A 22,080-nucleotide genomic window follows, 5' to 3' on the forward strand; every position below is an offset into this window, starting at 1 on the left:
TCACATTAAATAATTTACAATTTTTTTCAATCACTTTTTTTTTTTAAATACAATTACAGGGATCTAACAATACAAAAAATTCTTATATATATAATCGGGTTTCGGGTGGGGAAGAGTATCAAAAGTGTTTTGACCACACGACTTAGTGGCCAGACAAGAATTTTGTCTCTTTAAGGTTTTTTGTTTGTTTTTAATTATTTTACAAATAAGCACAAATTGTTCATAGAACGTAATATGAACATATTTGGCCAAGTATGTCAAAAAAAAAAAAGTAATAATAAATAAATAATCCACTTCTGATATCCGTTATTTTTTCATTAGTCGAAATTAGTGTACTCGCAGGCTTCGGTAGGGTTTTTATGTATTTCTTTTTCATTTCGTCAAAATTCAAGTTCAGATCATTACGCAAAATTCACCATAAACAAAAATTAATTTTTTATAAAAAAACATTCATAATTTTTTATAGATCTGAACCTTAATCTTCATACAAATATTAATGTACATTTCAGAGATAATTTGATATAACATCATATGAAAGTTACATGTTTAGTTTATATATCCTTAAGGTTAAGTAAATTTTTTGAAGTAATTTTTCTTTTTTACTTCAATTTTTACTTTACTCCAATTCACACAAATTAGTTTTTTTTTTTTGCTTCCATTTCATAACATGCTTTTAAAAAATACACAGAATCTAAATGAATCGGTTTGTATTGGTTTTCATTATTAGCACTTTTACTGCATATCTACTGGAACAAACATACTATTTAATTAAAGCAATATTTATTACAATATTCCAGGCAATAAATTGCATGTTACAAAATGTAAAAAAGCAAACACATTTTAAAGAGGGCAACACGATTTTTAATATTTATTCCCTTTTTGTTGCCCTATTTATTCCTCCAAAAACATTTTTTTTACAGAGTCGACAAATTGAGGCAAATTTAACAAAGTAAACAGTATTATTTAAAAAAATAATAATAAAATAAAATAAATAAACGAAAAATATTATTAGTTTTATCTTAGTAAAAAAAAAAGTGACTTGTTTATTAAGAAATTCTAAAAAACTTGTTTTATTTTAAAGACCAAAAATGCTTCCTTAATTTTTAGCTTTCTTGTGACAAAAAAAAAAAGATTCAATTCACACAACAATTTACAATTACAATTTATATAAAAACAAAAGTTACGCAATTTTGTTTAATATACATATTTATATAAAGATATAAAACAATTAAAAAAAAAAAAACTAAATAGCAAAACAGAAAACCTTATCGGAAGGGACTTAGTTAAAAATCATGCTTTTCTGATTGTTACTTAATTTACGAATTACTTTTTTGATGTTAATTTTTTCTTCTAATATAATAGTTTTTGTGAAATGAAAAGAGCTTTGGGGTCATTTGAATATCTATCAAATTTTATTTTTTACTTTTACGACTAACAAATATTTTTAAAACCGTACTTCTATTATTTGGGAATAAAGCAACTTGCACAAAACTAAATATACATATTTTTAATACATTATATATTTTTAATTAAAAAATATGTATATGACTATTTTAAATGTTTATTTAATTTAAAAAGACATCATGTCAACGATGTTTAAATTATTTGAGAATACTATATAAATGTATTTGTTTAATTATAATTGAAATATATATTTTTGCGATTTTTTTTTTTTAATGTTTAAATTAAGATGACAATTTTTATTACATGAAAATCGCCACACAATACATTAATTGTAATTTTCTGTTTTAATTTGTCTTCATTAATGTGGCTCATGTTTTTAACATAGCATTATTGCATGTTAATTTATATAAAAAAAAAAATTATTATTTATTAAATGTGTATGAATTTATTTATATTAAAATACAAAACACACACATTGCTCTATATTTTTTGAAAACAGATGATGTTATATTTCTGCCTTTTTTTTATTTTAATTTATGTTTAAATAACCTTTTCATTTACTTTTAAGAGTAGGATTTATACATTAACAAATATAAATATAGAAGCATATTATGAGGTTAATGCAAACGCTATTTCTGGTTTTATCCAAGTTAATTTTTAACCGATGTTGTTTGGTTTTTCATTTTTTATTTTAAATCCCGGGGATCAATAGTTTGGCGATGGCAAAAAATTAACTCGGTAATATGCAAATAAAAAAAAGAAAAAAATGAAAAAAAAAAAGCCCATCCGAATAGGACACTGGAAAATACAATTAAATAGTTATTTTAATAAATCCCAAAAATAGCAACCAAAAAAAAAAGAGTCACATTTGTGCAGGGCATACTTAAATGCTAGTATTAATCAGAGAGAAATAGGAAGAAAACGTTTGTTTTTAATAAATTAAGCCTTGTAACAAGTAGAAAACAAATAAATTGAATCAAGAAAAAACTCGAAAACTAAACTCTTTTTTTTTTTCTAATTTCGTCCAAAAACCAAAGAGACAAGTATCTGAAAACATTTTTAAAAAGAGAAAAAATAAAATAAACCAACAGATCTCCTTCAAGCAACAACCAAATTGGGTGCATATTCACAAATGGGAATGTGTTGGTTTATCATTTTTATTGAATTCCTTTTTTTTTTTTTTTTTTTTTTTTTTTTTCAATTTTTACTTTATTTTTGTAATAATGAATTCAGGGAAGTTACTAATAAATTCTTAATAATTTTAGAGATAAGTATGACGTAAAAAAAAAAAAATAATCAATTGAGTGTAAAGGATTATTCATATATTAGCACAGAAATCTAAGAGACAGTGAAAGAAAACTTTTTTTTTTTGTTTCTTTTTTGGGCCTAGCCCTCAGAACACTCTACCTGTAGCCTCGGTGAGACAAATAGCAAGTTAGGCCCCCCAAAAAATAAAGAAGTAATGGACGAAGGAGAAGTGGAAATAGTCGGTAAATTTTATTTTTTTCATGTTTTTTTGTGTGTAAAATTTGTTATGTGTTGTTAGTTTCAATATCTTATATATATTTATATAATATATATATATTTTTTCTTTTTTCTTTTTGTCAATGTCAAAATTAATGTCGATGTAATTATATATATATATATATATATTTTTGGCTACAGGGTGCTCGGAAGGTGACTAGACGGGCAATGTTGGTGTGTGTAATCGTGGCGTCTGAGGCAGGCAACAGCAGTAATGGAATTGGCAGCCGGTAGCGACAGCTAAGCTGACATCCCATTGAGCAGTTGCTCTTTTGACTTTTCCGTTCTCCTCTGCCTATTTGTTCTTCTTTGGCCTTTTGGGCCATCATTGTTATTCATTGTTGCTTCTTTGTTTGCACTGTTTTCCACTGGAGCGCTTACAACTTGCGTGTTGTTTACTGGCCCTGTAAAAGTATTACATATGTAATATAACATACATGTACACAAAAATATACCACAGCGTTAGCTGATTTAAATATTTAAATTAATAATAATAAAGCTTTAATAAACACCATTTACAGAGTAAAGTCCCTCCTTTTGGAGGATTAAGAGTTCGAATTGTAAAATTCAATTTAACAAAAGAATGCAAAATAATAAGAAAAAGAACAGCAAGCAATTAAAACAAATTAAATGAACAGTTAAATAAGCGAAAGTTAGAATGAAATAATCTGAAAACAAAGTAGGCTATTTAAATGTATTGTTTAAAATATTGAATAAATGGCTTTCATATTTATACAGTGCCGAACAAAAGTCTACATACACCACAATATTTCGGGAATTTTCAAAATAAAGAATTATTAGAGTAAAAAATGTGATTTTAACATTTGTAACTATTGTTACTAAATATATATATGGGAGATGAAAAGACCTCTGCCATTTCCCATTGCATATAAATAAAAAGATCGAAGTTCATGCCTGAACAAAAGTCCACGTACAGAATTGATAAATTCAATAATATAATAATACCTACTAGTTAGGGTAAATCTTAATATTTACAAATTTATTAGTTTTAGATGAAACGTGAATATAGGCGGATCTGAGTTAGTTAAGAATTTATTATTATTTAAAATGGTTCACCAAAGAAAAGAAATTCCTGTGTCAGAACGCAGATTAATAGTTAAATTAAATAATCAAGGATTTTCATATCGTAGCATTGCAAACATTATTCAAAGAAGCAGCGCGAGATATCCTTTCCGACCGAGATAAAAGACAGATTTTCAGGGGGTATGCAGACTTTTGTTCGGCAATGTATATTTTATTTTTTATAATATAATATTATTTTTTTAAGTAATAAGAATGACTGCATACGCAGGATTAGAACTGGGAATCTCCCACTTACAAAGCCACGCTTTTGATCTCTAGACCAACACCATGGCAAGATATTCTTACCGTAATCATAGGTCAAGAAGTCTTGCATATGAGGTACATTAAAATGACGTGATGATTGCTTATATTTGTTGATAAAACAAATTTATCCTGATTCACCCACAACCATTACATTACACTACATTTTTTAAAATCTTCAATTATTATTATTTATTTTATTTTTTGTTTATTTATTTATTTTATTTTTTGTTTATTTATTTATTTTATTTTTTGTTAATTTATTTATTTTATTTTTTTATTTTTTTTAGTCACAAATAGCCTTTTTTTGCAGTCAGAGGACCTCCCAAAACGTGTATTTCTGGTGGAAAATTAATACTGAAATCCGATCACAAATAAGGTAAAATCGTAACTTGTATCTTAAATATCTCGACAAATATTAGGGATATCGAAACCGGGTCAACGTCATTTTTCACAATTTTTTATGTAGCTTTCATAATCATTGTCAAAACCAGAGGTCCTTATAAAATTCCGATCAGTTTTTTGGCCGTAACTCCGCCAAAATTGAAGGTACAGCATCGGGGGTGGAAAATTTGTAAACTAGACTAAAAAAAACAACATAGTTTACTTCAAGGGTTTTTTCGAAATTCCGCTTTCCTAAAACGTTATTAGCGATTAGTGCGTTTTAAATGGACCATCCTCTATACTCGTATGAAATAAACTCCTTAACAAAAACTTACAGTTCAAAAAGTTAAGTATAAGGGTTGATTAAACGACAAAAGGTACTATCGAATATAATAACAACACATACATGAATATCGGTTGGAGCGTCGATAATTTGAACAATTAAAGTACTTCCCTTAGGAGCGTAAGAGCAGTATGGAACATTAAGGTCACGTTGAGAAGCTCTAATCACTTCTTCCTGCCAAACTTTATCAAAATCGGGCTAAGATTTACACAGCAAATAGTATTAATTAATAGTTTTGGGGGCATACATACTTGTCTTTTCCGTTTTTAACTGTGTTCAGCGTCGAGATCGACAACATATGTCTACATAAAATTTCAAATTAAACGATACTACATTCATGAAAATCGGTTCACGCGTCGATAATTTGAAACGATTACCAACTTCCCCTTAATACGTGTAAGAGCAGAACGCAGAATGTTATGTAGGGGAGCCCTAACCCTTTCATCCTGCCAAATTTTATCTAAATCAAGCTGAGATTTACTGAGTAATTCATAATTTTGGAGGGGGGCTAACTCCTCCCCATTCGATGTACAGCGTCGAGACCCCCAAATGGCATATCTATACAAAATTCCGAATCGAATGACACCTCATTCACGAAAATCGGCTCACGCGTTTAGGCTCTACGTTGTTTACAAAAAGGTAACCACAACAAGAACAAGACCAATTTTTGAAAATGCCGTTTTTGCTCATTTTCAGCAACTTTTTTCTCGTAATATATTAAATCTGGGTTTTGACAAAAAAATTACAGTTATAAGGGAGGACTTGCCCCATATTTTAAAGGAAATTTGAGAATTTTATCTTTGATAGAAAAAGAGAAAAAAATTGTCAAAGTTGGGTGTTTTTCAACGTTACGCTTTTTCGTGCAGTTTTTGACGATCAACCCTTATACAACTGTCCTATCGGACAGTTTTAATATAAAAAATAAACATTTTATGAGCGTTTTTTAAGATATGACTTATTTAAGGGTAATAAATAAATGTTGACAAAAAATCTTTTCCCAATAAGTAATTTGATTTTGTTACTCTTCTCGTTCTCGAACAAATGTAAATTTGATAATTTTCATGCACCTTTATCTCATAGCTTTATAATTCATTTAAATTAGAATCCTTCGCCTTTATATTTACAAACAGTGTTTTGAGCATATATACCTGTGTCTCCAGTTTCAAAGTTATCCTGGTGCGAGTCTTCATGTGACTCATGCCTTGGGCCGTGTGTCCTCGGATTGCTAGCCCTTGGTACTTGCTGGGACGCTGGGGCCCTATCTCTGTCACCCCTCTCACTAACACGTTCCCTTCTTGTCACATAATTTCCTCGTCCACCTCCGCCTCCACCATACCCTCGCCCACCGCCGCCACCTCCTGTACCATCCTTCACTCTCTCATCTGTGTCTGGTGTTTGGTGTCGCGAAGTGCCTAAACAGTATTTAGTTTTAAGTGCAAAAAAAACAGTGAGTAACACAACTTGATTAATACTTAATTAATAGTTTTCTGTAGTCTATAAAAAAAATTAATTTCCTTAGATCGATAGGAAGTAAAGGGTGTGGGGAGGATCTGTGGCGGAATAGCTTCAATAGATTTATATTTCCCCTTTAGAACGGCAGAAACCATACTACTAACTCAAAGTTGAGTACCAAAGAGATTCCTTTCATTAGAATCTACGGTGATACTATATAAAGCAGTGGTTCTTAACCTTTTCAAAGACGCGGAACACAATTATGTATATATTTTTCTCGCTAACATTAAAAAATTTGAAATTCGGTATTTAGCAAGAACTTAAAATTAATGAATAAAAAATCGAATATAATTTTCAAAAAAGATATATGTATTAATTAAAATTAAAGAGAAAATGAACGATTTTGCCCATCACTAATTCACTTCCACTGGAAAAATGCTGTAAAAGACGATGACTTAAAAAGATACGCCAGCTTTGGTAGTAGAAAATTCAAATTTAAAAAAAAGGAACGATTTTTTGTTTTCGTATCTTTCTTAAGTTGGTGTTCCGCGGAACACCGGTTAAGACCCACTGATATAAAGTAAGTAGCATAATAAGCTATAGTCAGATTCAATATTCAAAATATTAATTTATAACCATGTGATACAACTACTTTTATTCATACAGAGTAATAGGTAAATTCCCAATCAACATTTTTTCTTTGTTACTTATACTTATAGATGATTTGTCCACTATTTCTATTTCAAAACTTAATATCTTTAAATCTATTCAACTCCCAAATTGTACAGCCCAATTAGTAACACTACTTATATTCAAGTCCTTAGACACTTTTTATTAACTACCTTAATGATTACTACCAACCTTAGTATGAGGCGGTAGAAGGAACAAATATATAAGCAACATTATTTGTAAAAGAAACAAATTTCAAAGCATCTTATTTCTTTTTTTATAAGTAGATAGGGTTTCGTCTATGAAGTTATAAGTATAATATTATTGTATATTATGTGGGTAGATCGTAAGTGTAAATAGTGCATAGATTTTGACTAAGAAAATGAACCTTAACTCCAGCTCTAATAATGTTGTCGAGTACCGCAGAGTTTCACTAACTCAAATTTCTGGCTAGTAAAAATGAAGTTGTATGGTTTTCTGGTAAAATAGGAGTTAGCTCATAGTAATTAAGAAATTGTTTGAGATATAACACTAGTACACGTGAATTAAGAATAAGCTTTGAAAGAATATATGTACGGACTTATTAGAAACATTTGACAGCAAAAAGAGAACACATGTCACTGGCTTGCCTTTATACTGATAGTTATAATAATAAAACAGCACCAGAATCAGCTCCGTTAGGGAAGGTTAAATCTAGTAATTTTAGAATTCATAGAACAAACATTTAAAACAATTTCTGCAATAGCAAACTAGTCAACTTCAAAAATTTTGAAACAGTGTTGATTTCTGTTTGCAGGAAAGATGATAAATTGACTTCAGCTTTTACAGAAATGGAATGTTAACCCCATAATGGAAGCGAAGAATAGCACTTAAGGTTTTAACCAATCAATTCAACTAGAACGTTATCAAATTGTCAACTTCAAATTGATAAATGAAAAAAAAAGACCTTCTCTTTAGTCAGAAGTTCGAATTAAATAATTTCTCTTTGTGAGAAAAATCAACAAAGAATTCTAATAATTAATGTCCTTTTACAATTGTTTGGCATTAAAGCATGCCATTATCTAAATTTCAATGAATAACTTAACTTATCTCTTGGTTTTATCTATTTCTATAGATTTAGTTAGAAGGAACACGTTGATAATTTTCCAAAGAGAAACAAAAAAACGAACCGAAAGTAGATTTCATTAAAGTTGCACTTCAAGTCTGTCAGTCAGTCAACTTCCATCTATATCGAATATTAGTATTTTATTTAAAATTAAAGTTTTCTTTCACTTTTCAAATATGATAACGTAAATATCTGAGGTCACTAATCTTATTAATACTCAATTCAAATAACATAAGAATAGTTTAGAACTTTTTTAAGCGAATAAATTAAACATATCAATTATAAATTTTTCCTTAAAAAAATAAAAAGCCTCTAAGTTCAAAAAATGATATCTAGTTACCTGAATATCTTGAATCATGTCTGCCCGGTCCACCTCTTCCCCGACCACCTCTACCTCTCGGTGGGCCCCCTCTTCCCCTTCCGCTTCCGACCTCTATTTCTGAATTATACCCTCTGGAATTACAAATTTCTTTTTTGTTAATATCCATTTTAAATTAGCATAACACTTATATTATTTGATTTGTGTACTTGACGACCGTTTCTTTTCCCTTACCTTTTTATATTTTGAACTCTGTTGGATGTTTGGCTTATATAATTTGATTAATTGTCAAAAGTTATTGCAGAATATAAGTCTTGATCAGTCTCCATAAAAAAAGGTCCCATACCCGAAATTTCAAAGAAACGCACCACGTAACAACCCAAGATACACCACCAAACTAAGCTGAACAAGAAAGTTTCATTCAGCGCAACAATCCAGCAAGCAAAATGCTAATGGAAACAAGAATCTATTAAAACATATAACACACACAATAACCCTTTGGTTTTGTCTTTACAACAATATAAACCAAATCAAAGGCAGTCCTCCACTAGCTTAATAATAATTAATTACTATCATATAATAATATGATAATCTAAACGACAACGACTGCTTGGCCCAACAGCAATGTTGTGCAGATTTGGAAAAAAGAATAAACAACAAAAGGAAAACAAGCAGATCAAAAAGAGACTGAATGAATTTATTTCCAAATTTAGGGGTTGTTATTTATTATGGACTCTTCCATTCTCTTACTAGTAAGTGTTAAAGAAATAAAATATTATTTAGTATTTAGCAAGACTCGGTTGGTACCATTGGAAGAGTGGGGCAGAGGGAGAAGCTGTTGCGCGCTTCTTAAATCTATCTATCTATACTTGTGTTATATTCTGTGCTCTATGTATATGCCCTTAAGATTAAGTTAAATATTTAAAAGTGTTTAATTTGTTTATAATACAAAATTTTTAGGTTACTGTGTTGTTGGATGAATATACTATTATTAGTTTTATAATTTCCCCCTTTAACCCAAACAGTAAGTATAAAAAATAAATATTATATTAAGCTCGTTCCGTACAATACTAATTTATTACATTATTTTTACTTTTAAATTTTTTTGCAACAATCCTTTTTTTAATGCAAGGAGAGAACTCCAGTAAGCTAAGAGAATAGTATAAGTCCTAAGAGAATGACGCAAAGAAAGTTAAGCCCGTTAAAAATACGTTAGGCTAGTTTCACTTAATTATTTTGAGTATTTTTTGTAGATCTTTTCTGATGAGGAAAGATGTAACAAAAGAAGATGAAGTTAATAATGACAGTTTGTACTAGGTTAGAAAGTCAGCCAAATTTAAGTTACATCTATTCACGTACACCGGCTTTTGCTACGAAATAAATTCAAGCATATCCTCCAAAATTTGCTTTAGATCCACTTATAAAGTTAGGGATTGTAAAAAACAAACTCCTCACCACTTTTTGACACCAAGACATAACCATACTTACAATTCAATAATACAAATAAAGGATTAATTTAATATAAAAAAAATATAAGGAAACCAGATGAATCATATTTTAGGTCATTCACTAGACAAGGATTTTATCTCAAGTAATTATAGAAGATGCAAACTTAAATCAAACTAGAACAAGATGACAATGAAAACAGGCCATCATTGCAGAATACGATTATAACTTTAAAAGAATATAAACTCTACACATTAGTACTACTTCATATCATAACAGAGACACTGCAGATAGCCCACATCTGTACCAAAACGTTTGGCAATTGTATGAAAACTATCAAGACCTGCGTCCAGCTAAGTGAGTTCAAAATATTCGCTTTATTCGATTAAATAAATCTACCAACTGAAATGTACAACTAATTCTTGGGGAAGTTGGCTAAGGATATAAATCATGACCAATTTAACTATTTTAACCATAAACAACATCATAATTACCTTTCATTCCGCCTAGTTACAGGGAATCCCGTTAAGGAACCCATACCAACTCCTTGGATATTTCTTACTTGACTTTCAATTGCTTCCTTGTCTTGCCTCATTTTGTCTACTTCCTAAAACCAATTTGATGTAGTTTAGAAAACAAGTAACTAAGAAATATAAGTGTCTTGTTTCAATCTTTTTAATGCAATATTTACTTCTTCTCAAATAAAGGAGTGTAAATAAGAACAGACTCTACATGACAATAAATTAAAGCAAACCTTAAGATGTGCAAGGTGATAATCAAGAAGTATCTTTGCATTTGTGATACTGTCAACTGTTCCAACGAACATGAAAGGCACCTGCCCCTCTTCCCTTGGCACGGACGGCTGAGGCTCATTATCTCCTTCAATTTTAACTCTAACAACACCTGATTTATCCACTATTTCCTGAATGATTCTACCGTTTTTTCCTATAACTTTACCAACAAGACTTCTTTCAACTTGCATAGATTCTTCACTGTATTCTAATAATCTTCTTGCCTCTTTCACAGCCTCGCTTGACTATATTAACAAATAAGCGCATTGAATTATCTAATCTACATTTTAAAAAATCAAAAATTAATGTTACGGAAGTTGCAGAGAAGTGAATTATGCTAATCCTCAGTATACTAGAAGTAATTTCAGCTATCTCTCTGGGCGAGCAGTCAGGGTTGTGTTCCTGAGGGTTTCGAAAGGTATTGAAACGTATATTTCTTTTTTTTTTAAAAAAAAAAAAGTTAAAAAAACTGGAGCTAATATTACGAGCGCAATTGGCTAGAAAGTCAGTAATTTTGAAGTGCGATCCTTACTACAGTTTAATACACCCATCACTTGGTGCTTGGGTTTAGTTTTAGTTACTACTAATGATCAAACCTGATTCATTATCTCAAGTCATAATATTTTTGAACACTAAACACAGTTAGCAGTTTTTTAAAGTTGGAAATAGCGGTTCTGACTCTACAAACAACCTTTTACTAACTAGCATTGTTTTTAGGAAAATATGTAGAAACAATACCCTTTAATAAGGTTTGTTGTCAAAAATGGCTTCAGAGAAATGATTCGTTCCTTTTTTTTTTTTTTTGCATTATTTCAAAAGAATTGATCTAAAATTAAAATGGACCCAACTTGTTAACTCACTAACTTTGCAAGGAATATCAACATTACATTGCTGATGAGAATTTCATTTTGAAATTGACCACAAATCAAATAAACAAAGGTTACGGCCCTCGTAGCCGAGAACAAATAAAATAAAACTTGTTAAAATCAGATTTTTAAACAATTAAAAAATAGGGTACAACGTGGTAACAATCTTGATTATTTTGTCGTAGCATGCTTCCTTTCTCTCATTCAAACCAGTTTCGGATTTTCAGGCATTGGTTCAACAGGTGTGAGTAAAGGAAAGGTAAAATTTGAAAATGAGTGAGATAATAAGGTGATATGTGAAGGATTAACATTTAAAACATTTGTAAGTTAAAAAAATAAACCAACAAATAGAACTAGCGCCATCTAATGATAAATAGAGAAAGACTCGTTGGAAAGTACAGATTATCATTCATAAGTTGAATTCAGTAATTATAGAATAAAAATTACTAACTTCACCATAAATTTTAAAGGTGCAACCTTCTTCAAGTTCTATGTTAGTTATACCATCTAATTTACGAGCATTTTGGATATTTACTCCATGTGCACCTATTGCCAGTCCCATAAGGTCTTCTTTCACAGAAAATTCATCAGAAAACCTGAATGAAACAGAAAAAAAATATTAAACTGCCTAACGACAATGTCTCAAGCTAGAGAGTTTTAAGGATATTTTTTATTGTAGAATGTCATCTACAACGAAATTAATTAATTTTTTAAAGATTTTCGTAAGTTTTGTCCTCTGAAATATTTTTTTACTTTCCTTTACTAAAGAAAGGAGGTAATGGGACCATGCCATTTTCAAAGTTAAGTTTCATCTGAAATAACTTTCGAGGACCCCAGAGTTAAATAAAAAAATGGATTTTAGAAAATATGTGGGTTAACATCTCCAAATCGAAAAATCATGGGAGAAAGAAACTTTATATTTCCATTTACTTCCTCCAGAAGAATTCGTATTTACAAATTTACATGTAAATCTTTAACTTTTATATATTTTTTCTTGTATTTATATTTGACAGTTCTTCGGAGAAGTACCTTCAAGATAGATATCCCTCTAAAGCGTCATTTTATTAAAATAACATTTTTGGTTTCACGTGCTGCAGTAAGGAGAAATAGGTTCGCTATTGTAGTCGAATCTAAAGGAAATGTATCTGGTAGTACTAGTAAAATGTAGAAAGATAAAGTCGCCTGAGTGTTCACACTAGACTTGTTCAATTCGTGCAATGCAGGATGCCAAAGATTATATCCGTCATGGTATGCTAGTTTTTCTTCATTCTGTTCGGTTTTGGGTTTTCGCTCTATGATGCATCAAGTAGAGAATTAAACTAAAAGTTTCTGTGACTTGCAATACCACATCATGGTTATATAAACATATAATTAGACATTATTCTACACAAAATTAATGCACCAGTCTCTTGAAGATGGATGAAAATCATAATAACAACATTTATGAATATGTAGCTCAACATTAAACTTCACAAATTTTACAATATTCTGAAGAAGGTAAAATATTTACCAAAACGTTGGTAGTGAAAAATAAGAAATTTGTTTCAATATTTATTGACTGCTCCTCAAAAATTTTCCAATTATTACAAGATTGTCAAAATTTTATAATTCAGAGCTTACACAATCACAATAATTCTCATTCTCTACTTTCCATCCAATGATGTAAGCCGTATCAGAAAACAAAACTGTATTTATGTATATAAATTATATATTTATATAATAAATACTCAAGGGAGGTGGATTCGGTATAACAGTTTATAAATAATAATAACATAGATGAGACCCTTATTCGATTAGCTACTTTTTATCAGTTGGAAAAATGGTTTAAATTCGTAACTGTGAACTAACGTGCACATAAATTATTATATATTAGATATTATACTATACATATATAATATTTTATATCCTCTAAAGACGACAGGCAAAGACTAAATGACGGCAAATTAAAAACATTTAAAAAAAATGCCAGATATGTGTGTACGTTTATTCTAATAACACGGCAGACAGCAATAATTTTTTTAAGTCGTTACCATTCCGACGACCAAATACTACCTACAGATATTTCAATAATTAAGTTTAAGCTTCTACCTCTCGCCCCCAACCTAATTTGTAGTTAGCTGGACATTAAGCCCTGCTTGAATTGGCGATTCAATTTTCTATTGGCTACAAAAAATATCGAATTAAAGAATTTAATCATTCAAGGATCGTTTCTGGCAAATTCGGTATAAGGAAGTGAGAAGTTAATGATATGTGGTTGTATCAAAGTAATCATTTTTTTGTACTAACAATTCATAAATAGCCTCGTACTGCTTATTTTATTATGTTTAATGCATTTTCAACTTTCAAAATTAGTTCAATATATTTATTTGATACCAGGCATGTAAAGAAGCTTTAGAGATATTAGAATAACAAACACTGCGAGCGGATTGTTAAAATAAAATCCTTACGCAGTATTTCAATAATCATTGCATCATATTGTATAATCAAATTTCATGACAAAGTGAAAAATTAACTTAATTTTTAACACTTGAAAATCTAAAAACAAAATTAACTTACCCCCCCGTGTTTTGGATTTTTGTGGACTCCAATTGCTTCTGGGCTTCCTCTGTTCTTCTGAGAAGCAGGAGTTTCTGATGTAAATTTCTAAAATGCATTTCTTGGAGCATACCCGCCCTTTTTTGGGAATTTTCACACCTAGAAATGAAGCTAAGAACTCCACTTTCTGGGATGTACCTGCATATTGAAGCATTAATCGCCTTCTGGAAGTCTTTGTGCACATTTTCCTTTTTCGCACTATTTAAAACACAAAACACGGAAATTCATCACTAGTTTAGCTTTATCATGGAATCGAAAAAAAGAAAAAGAAAATAGTAGCACTAAAATTTCACCGCAATCACTAACACAATTTCATTTAAAAAATAAAGAAACAAAAAAGTAAACACAAAGTGATTAAAAATCAAAACAAAAGCTCACACAGCAATACTAACAAATTAAAAATTCCCTTACTATTCTCTGAGATCTTCTGGTACCTCTATTTCAAACTTGGTAAAAGTTTTATTTGTAATAGGGGGATTGCTGTTTTTGTGCCTTAACCTGTCCGATGGTACTATTTCTGTATACGTTGTTTCCCAACCCAGGTATTCTAAAACTAAAAAATCTCCTTTCATCATCTGCAACAAAAATTTGGGGTATCAGCCTTAAGAGCATAAAAAAGCAACGTTTTGCTTAAAGTACACGAAGCCGTAAAACTTCCGATCTTACCAACATTGAAATTTAGATAATCCAACGAAATTAAATCTTTTCGAGAATGCCGCACTCTTTAAGTTTTCGTACCTACAGTGTACTCATAATTCACGTTTTAAAATTCCCAAATTATAAACGGAAAATACCTTGATCACAGCTCGCCACCAACCACATGACTCGTGGTCATTCGACCGAGATAATACCTCTACCTCTTCATTTTCTTTGAAATCAGTTTTAGGGGCATCTTTGGGTGGAGGAAGCCGTACAAGATTAAAGGTAAACCTGGATTCCGCTTGCCACCTAAAATGAGAATAAAATTAGCATAATTCTAAAATATATAAACACAATTCATATAATTAAAACACTTAAAAATGAAACAAAAACACTCACTCATTTTCAAAAGCTACAGAAACTTCTTTTTCAAATACATCGGTAACATATGCCTGAAATTAAAGAATTTAATTTAGCGAGACGTGAGTAAAAAATTAAAGATGGTTCATCACAAGTTTTAATGTGTTTCAAGATCATTTTTAAAAATAGATACAAAGAAAACTAACTCACGGCAACCCCAGAATAAATATTTTATCGAAGCTAGAATAGCCAACGACTTTCTCAAATTAGTAAATACTACTTTGAACTAAATTTCTATCAAAAAAACAATAAATTAATTCTTTTAAATTGTTCGAATTGTGGAATTGGTTATATTCTCTATTCAACTTGACTTGCACTGACGTAAAAAGGAAGCACTTAAATATGGACCAAGGATATTAAGTATCCCATATAAAAGATAAATTTAGAGTTATCAAGAAAATGTTGAATTAGAATCTAGATGTTTTGTGCACATGGAAAAATCACGCCCTGTCAAGAGACATGGCGTCCTAACCATGTTGGTTGTTTCATTTCAAGTTAATTGGCAGTGAAATGTATCCTTAAAGGCCATTATTGTCGTACAGAAAATACTGATAAAAAAAGAATTTGTGAGCAAATTTCTTTCAGAATGTAGACTAGTACTTTTTAAGGTACGTACCTTATAATATGCACCATTCTCGCCGCATACTTCCACTTCTAGGTCATCCATCTTGCTATTGCTATGAAAATATCAACGGGCCCTTGGTACACCTTACTACAACCAATAGAAAGACTCTAGGTTGTATATCCTTTTATCCCATTGGCAGAACACATGTGAATAAGATGTAGGAGGCTGTGAAATAACTTATCTTCTTTTATTTAATATTTTTGTACATATAATAGTTTTAAATGTTGAAATTTTAAGTTTTGTCGTAAAATGTCTGTAAGTAGTGATTCTGACGAGTATTTCGATGCTGAAGATAATACCCCTAATAAACTTACGAGGTACTAATCAATTTTGACTAACCTTTTGAATGATCACTTTTGGAAGAATTTAAACAAGAAATAAATTGTCAAATTACTAATTCCTTAAAAACTGCAGTGACTTTTATGCTGTTGACAAATTACTAAAGCTGTCATACATTAATATGATAAAATAACAAATGGATAGTTAAATTTGTAATTTTGTATAGGAAATCGAAAGTTATAAGCTTGACACCATCAAAAAGCGAATCAGATTTTCAATCATCGTTAAAACAAGATGAAAAACGTTTGGATTTAGCACCTCGAGTTCCTAGCTCCTTGGCTTTACAAACTGGAACAGATTTTACCGTTAGTATTGCAGTGTAGTTACATTCGATATTTCCCCGTTACTTTAGTTTATGAAGTTAATTTTTCTTTTAGGGATTTGAGAAAAGTCATAGTAATAGGCACAAGTTACGGGAGCTAAGGCAGCGAATGCAAACTGAGGATGAAGAGGTCTTGAACACCGTAGGCACGTCTCCAACGAGTAGTCAGACTTCTTCTTTAGATGGAGTGTTCCCTTCCTCAGATACTCGTTCTTGCCATCCTTTTAGAATAATTGAACATGATGCTATGAGTATGCATAGTCTTACATCATTGGGAAGAATTGGACGAATCTTGAGCAACAGTCAAGATCAAGGTGAATTAATGAAAAATTTTTGAATTCTCAAGAAGGTCATAAGGTACATTATTTTATATAGAATATAGTCTAACAATGTTTTTTTTAATTCTTAAGAAGATAACTCATCGATAGCATGATGGCAATTGTATAGATATTTGTTTTTTTTTTTACATTATAACCTTTCAACTTCCAAAATAAATCAAAGAATAGATAGCAGTTGGGCAGAAATGGTTGAAATTATGTTTCATTTTCGGAAATGAGCATATACTTATAAGTAAATCACTCGTTTAAATTCATTTGGAGAAATAAAAAACAATCCTGTAATGATGGGATTACTTAAAGGAATTTTTCATTTTTGTATCTTTTGTAGGTGGAGCTCAGACTAGTGCCCGAGAACCTTCAGTAACCAGCAGTCTTGGTGGAGGAAGCTCTACTGGTACGCTTCGTAGTCCATCTGAACCTAAAGAATCAAAACCGATTGAAATTGGGGCTGTAAATAGTGAAGAAGGTAAATTACAAGAACCAGATGTAATTGCAAGTACCAAAGCGGGAAGTCAACCGTCATCTAATAACGGGCAAATGCATATCACAAGAGCAGGGAATAAATCTGGAAATATTTCTACGACAGCTGAAGGAGCGCCACCAGTAGCTCCTCCTAGGAGAAGGAAGAAAAATAAACCTATTCCTCCACCTCCTCCTAACACACTTTCCATAACTCCTGTTGATTCCCCAAAATTTAAGGTAGGTTTTTGTTTTACAACTTGACTATTTCGTGACTGTGAAATTCCAAACTTAAATGTAAATAAAACTTACAGAAATTAGAAGCTGAAGAATCAAATATTATTAAAAGATCAACTTTACCCAGCCCAGCAAGCACAATTGAATCAATAACAAGAGAATTTGAACATTCGTTAGATATTAAAGCAGCTACGAAAGGACAATACGTAGTCAAACCACAGGTCCTTCACTAATACTTTCTTGTTACTTTGTCTAACATTTTAATTCCATTGGAGTATTCAAAACAGTTTTATCCTAACTCTCACTTTTATTTAAATAATAGGAGAATGGCGAAAACAAATCTCGAAGTTTGCGAGTAGGTAGAAATAGTAGTACTTATCCTCTTGGAGGGAACACTGCGTGTGCATCAAGAACAGGTAATGCAATACCGGGTAATAACGGTTGCAACAGCACTAATAAACGAGGCCGGAGAAAATCTGCTGGTGATGAACAAGAACTTCTTCCAAATCAGCTCAATATGTTCGTTAGAACTAGAACTGATTCTGGCAAACCTCTCAGTGACTTGGTATGTATAACATTTATTTATTTTTAAGGGCCACAACAGTTATGTGAAAACTATATGTATTATTACAATTTAATTTAGCCCAAATATTTTAAAATATTAAAGGAATAAAAATCCTACCGTCTTTGGAGTGCTTCTATTAAGTAAAAAATTATATTAATTGTTAGTGAGCAATCTTCTCTGATTTCTGCATTGGGCTCAAAACCATTTATATTTCAGAAATGAATATATATCACTAAAATGTATATAACAAAAATAAAAAGAGCAATCATGCGACCAGTTATTTTTCTATGGCCTTCTAATATTTTTCTTAACCATTTTAAACATTAGTTAAAACTGTAGTTATCTAGTTCTACAAATATGTTTGAACAAAAGGGCTGTGCTTTATTTTTTAACTTCCTTTTATATTCCAAGTTAATGCTTGGAACTGTTCGGATAACTTTCTTAGCTATATTTCAAAAACAGAGTACAATGCATTTTCAATTAACTATTTTTAAGTTTCAGCAAATTATGGGATATATTTATTCACAATATTCTGCTATGCTTGGCTAGTAATTATTCCTCAAAATGCCTTTATTGTTTTATTTATTTATTTGGATTAATTTATTATTTAAATCAGTTTTCCATTTTATTTTCGGCTGTGAATTGCGATCCACTTTTTTCTTTTTTTCTTTTAGTTTTTATATTAGTATAATTCCCTGTTCTTAAAGTCCTCTGAGTAGATTGGGGTTTGTCGTGCACGGCCCCTTTGTCCTTTGATAGGAAATCTTGGAGCAGGTAACTGTGCTGAACCTGGATACTGGCGAACGTGTACCACTGAGCATTGCGGAAGACAAATTACCACAGTGTATAAATCCATTATCGTTGCATATAATGCGCCTAACCTCTGAATATGTGAGCCAAACATCTTTGGACAAAGGAGACGATGATGACGATGATGATGATGATTCGTTAGATAGTAAAAAATCAGTCAGTGGTGGAAGAATGGGTGGAGGCAGTGGTAGTGGTTCGACGGAAGTGGGAGGACCTGTAAGGAGAAGAACCGCACAGATTAAAAAGTTTCTTGGATCAACGGTGAAAAAAACAATGATCAAAGCAAAAACTATTGGCAGACAACATAAAGAAGATGCTGGAGAGGTATTATGATCTTTAATTCATATTGAAAATATATTTATTAGCCCTTTATTAAAAATAAAATATTAATTCTGTTCAGTAATAATTTCTTAAGAAGAATCCACAGTACTGCTATTATTAAAATATCTGATAACTATTTAATATTGGCGCCTGATCATTTCTTCAAAGACTGGAATCACTTAGTAAATCCATCTGTCCCCTCTCTGTAGGTGGAGTAGGCTTAAAGTATCTTGACAACCCTGTGGATATCTCAGGCTAAACAAACTTACACTAACTATCCCAATACTCACACAATCCCATAAATTTAATGCCTGCAGAGAGTGTTGATGTATGCAATTACTTGGATTTAGCGAACCCAATGTCAAAATTCATATCTTCAGTTAACTCAAATTATCGTTGGGCAAGCTACACGGGCTTCGACCCTCTACACTTTTAGACTCTATGTATTAGAATTTATGTACGTTGCGTACTTAACATATTAAATACACTAATATTTGTAAAACTCTTAAGATAAGTGGAGTGTAAATTTGAATTTAGAAAGAATATTTAATTATTTCATTGCAGATTTAGTTTTCTTAACATGTACTATTTTTTATAGTTTGTCGATGATTCTGCCTCTACGACTACTGGGGAACAATATATAAAATTGAAAGTATCTAATAGTCACAAAGGACCATATGAATTTGAATGCGTACAACATGTACAGGTATCGTTTTTATTCATACATCTTCTAAAACCATACATAATTACTCATCAATTAACTGTAGCTGTTTGAATATGTATGTATCATTCCTTTAAAGTAATAAAAGCACATCTCCTCGTTGATGGACGCAAAATTAAATTTCAAGCAGAGAATTTTATAACAGATTAAGCTTATTAAAGACTTGAAAGAGTTGACTTGTTCAGTGAAGTGCGTGTGTGATTTTTAATATTTGTTATCAATGGGAGCGGAATTATAAAACATTCCTATTCAGGAAACTTTAGCGCCAACCAAGCACTTTTTGGCCACCGACCACTCTTTCACTAGTCTAAAATATCTGTTCATAATTTAAAAACAGGCAACCACTATATTCATATCAGTAATGAACAACATGCGTACACCCTATGGGAACAGCTGTACCCACTTATTAATACAGAGCACTCACTTGCACTGTCCTGCACCGTACTTTTCTACTAGACAATTCTTAGTTGCGTCTGCCCAGTTTGGTTAACAGCTGGTAACATTCTGAAAAAAGTTATGGCACTCCAAAGTAAATTTCTTCGTCCTGCACGAAATGTCCTCCGTTTCCAGAAGCTCGCAAATTCAGGGAACTATAATCAGATTTCCACACATAAGTGACCAAACTAATCGATAACTTCCTCTAAGTCCCTTCCCATTTTTTCTCACCTATTCATCATCTATCTCTCCCAGACAAGTCCACTTCGTCTAGAACTTTAAAAATCCATACGGTATTAGTATCTTCAATTATTATTGTATTTTCAGTATTTATTATTTTAGTCCTACATGGAAAAATGTTGCTGGTCATATTTTGTTTGCAAATAAATTAGTATTTCATTTAAAAACCCATAATTTTAAGTTTTTGTTCATTGACCCTTCCATCCATCTGTAAAAGAAAGTTTCATTGTTCGTAACGACCTATGGTCCCAATTAATTTACTATGAAGTTTCTTTTAACATTCGTATAACGTGATCTAATCTCGTCAACTTTTAAAAGTATTAGAATCACTTGATGCGTGACTTAATTTTTCTTTTTGGATTATTTATTAGGACTTGAGTGGTGAACACACAGGTCCTGTTTGGTGCATGAAGTTTTCATCTTGTGGAAGATTATTAGCAACCGCTGGGCAGGATCGAGTTCTCAGAGTTTGGGTTGTAAGGAATGCATATCCTTACTTTCAGGTATTTTATTTCCTTTTTCTTTTCTATTTTACAATTGCTTTAAACATTGCGTTTTTAATAATTTATACGTAACACTTTTTGGTTTAATTTCAAGGATATGAGAACAAAATATAATGCAGAGAAGGTATCACCTACTCCTTCGCAAGAATCAATTGTATCGCAAGTATCCACGGCGGCGGTTGATGAAAGCTGTGGCGGAAGTTCTGCCAGCAGTGTCGGTGGTACTGAACTAGCCGACCATCGAGCACCATTTATGCCAAAACCATTTTGCACATACTCCGGCCATACATCAGATTTATTAGATGTATCTTGGTCCAAGAATTATTTTATACTCTCATCATCAATGGATAAAACTGTTAGATTGTGGCACATTTCTAGAAAGGAATGTTTGTGCTGTTTTCAACATATAGATTTTGTTACTGCCATTGTGTTCCATCCAAGAGATGATAGGTAATGTTAATAATTATAATATAATAATTTCAGTATGTAAAAAAATTCTTTTTTTTTTCTTAATATGATCAAAAAAAATGTTGATAGCCTAAAAAATTAAGCTACAAGTCGTTTTCTATTAGATGCAAGTCTGCTCCCTGCACCTCTATAAAAGCGTATTTTTCAGATTTTAGAAACCTTCCTGTAACTCACATGTGTTCTCTCAACAATAAACCACCTCTTAAGAGTATCCGGCATATTCTCAATATCACCAGAAGCTCTCCACATCAAGTTATACCACCACAGCAAGCCGCTTGATGTCTGTAACTTTTTAAAATCAGAATGATTTTCGTCCAGTCAAACAAATGATTAATATCAAAGTGTATTTATTTAAGTAAAAATAAAAAATGTAGATTAGAACAAGCCAACCAGGTC

The 22,080-nt window shown here is 31.1% G+C and overlaps 2 protein-coding genes across 4 annotated transcripts in view; one reads left to right on the forward strand and one right to left on the reverse strand.

The window, feature by feature from the left end:
* Fmr1 (synaptic functional regulator FMR1) lies at positions 1-16,060 on the reverse strand. 2 transcript variants are annotated; one of them, XM_074136953.1, is made up of 11 exons: positions 15,918-16,060; positions 15,281-15,333; positions 15,037-15,190; positions 14,654-14,817; positions 14,204-14,452; positions 12,099-12,243; positions 10,745-11,026; positions 10,485-10,597; positions 8,566-8,678; positions 6,148-6,411; positions 1-3,332 (listed from the first exon to the last, which is right to left on the reverse strand). In XM_074136953.1, exons 1-11 carry the CDS (start codon positions 15,966-15,968, stop codon positions 3,169-3,171), a joined length of 1,752 nt encoding a protein of 583 aa, XP_073993054.1. In that variant the 5' UTR covers positions 15,969-16,060; the 3' UTR covers positions 1-3,168. The 2 variants fall into 2 exon arrangements, with proteins under 2 accessions (XP_073993054.1, XP_073993055.1); XM_074136954.1 differs by having other exon boundaries at positions 14,204-14,440; positions 15,918-16,059.
* Positions 16,053-22,080, forward strand: part of LOC141458664 (WD repeat-containing protein 44) — an 8,050-nt gene continuing 2,022 nt past the window's right edge. The window contains exons 1-10 of one of the 2 annotated variants that reach the window (XM_074136941.1): positions 16,053-16,243; positions 16,432-16,570; positions 16,643-16,901; positions 17,254-17,624; positions 17,699-17,842; positions 17,944-18,186; positions 18,961-19,320; positions 19,916-20,023; positions 21,085-21,216; positions 21,311-21,666. In XM_074136941.1, coding sequence (XP_073993042.1) covers positions 16,176-16,243; positions 16,432-16,570; positions 16,643-16,901; positions 17,254-17,624; positions 17,699-17,842; positions 17,944-18,186; positions 18,961-19,320; positions 19,916-20,023; positions 21,085-21,216; positions 21,311-21,666 — 2,180 coding nt within the window. In that variant the 5' untranslated portion in view covers positions 16,053-16,175. Of the gene's footprint in view, positions 16,244-16,431; positions 16,571-16,642; positions 16,902-17,253; positions 17,625-17,698; positions 17,843-17,943; positions 18,187-18,945; positions 19,321-19,915; positions 20,024-21,084; positions 21,217-21,310; positions 21,667-22,080 lie in introns of both variants that reach the window. The other variant, XM_074136940.1, reaches the window with a different exon arrangement.

Source organism: Rhodnius prolixus, unplaced genomic scaffold, assembly GCF_049639745.1.
Source record: "Rhodnius prolixus isolate KJV_2025 unplaced genomic scaffold, Rpr scaffold_5, whole genome shotgun sequence".
Taxonomy (NCBI): Eukaryota; Metazoa; Arthropoda; class Insecta; order Hemiptera; family Reduviidae; genus Rhodnius; species Rhodnius prolixus.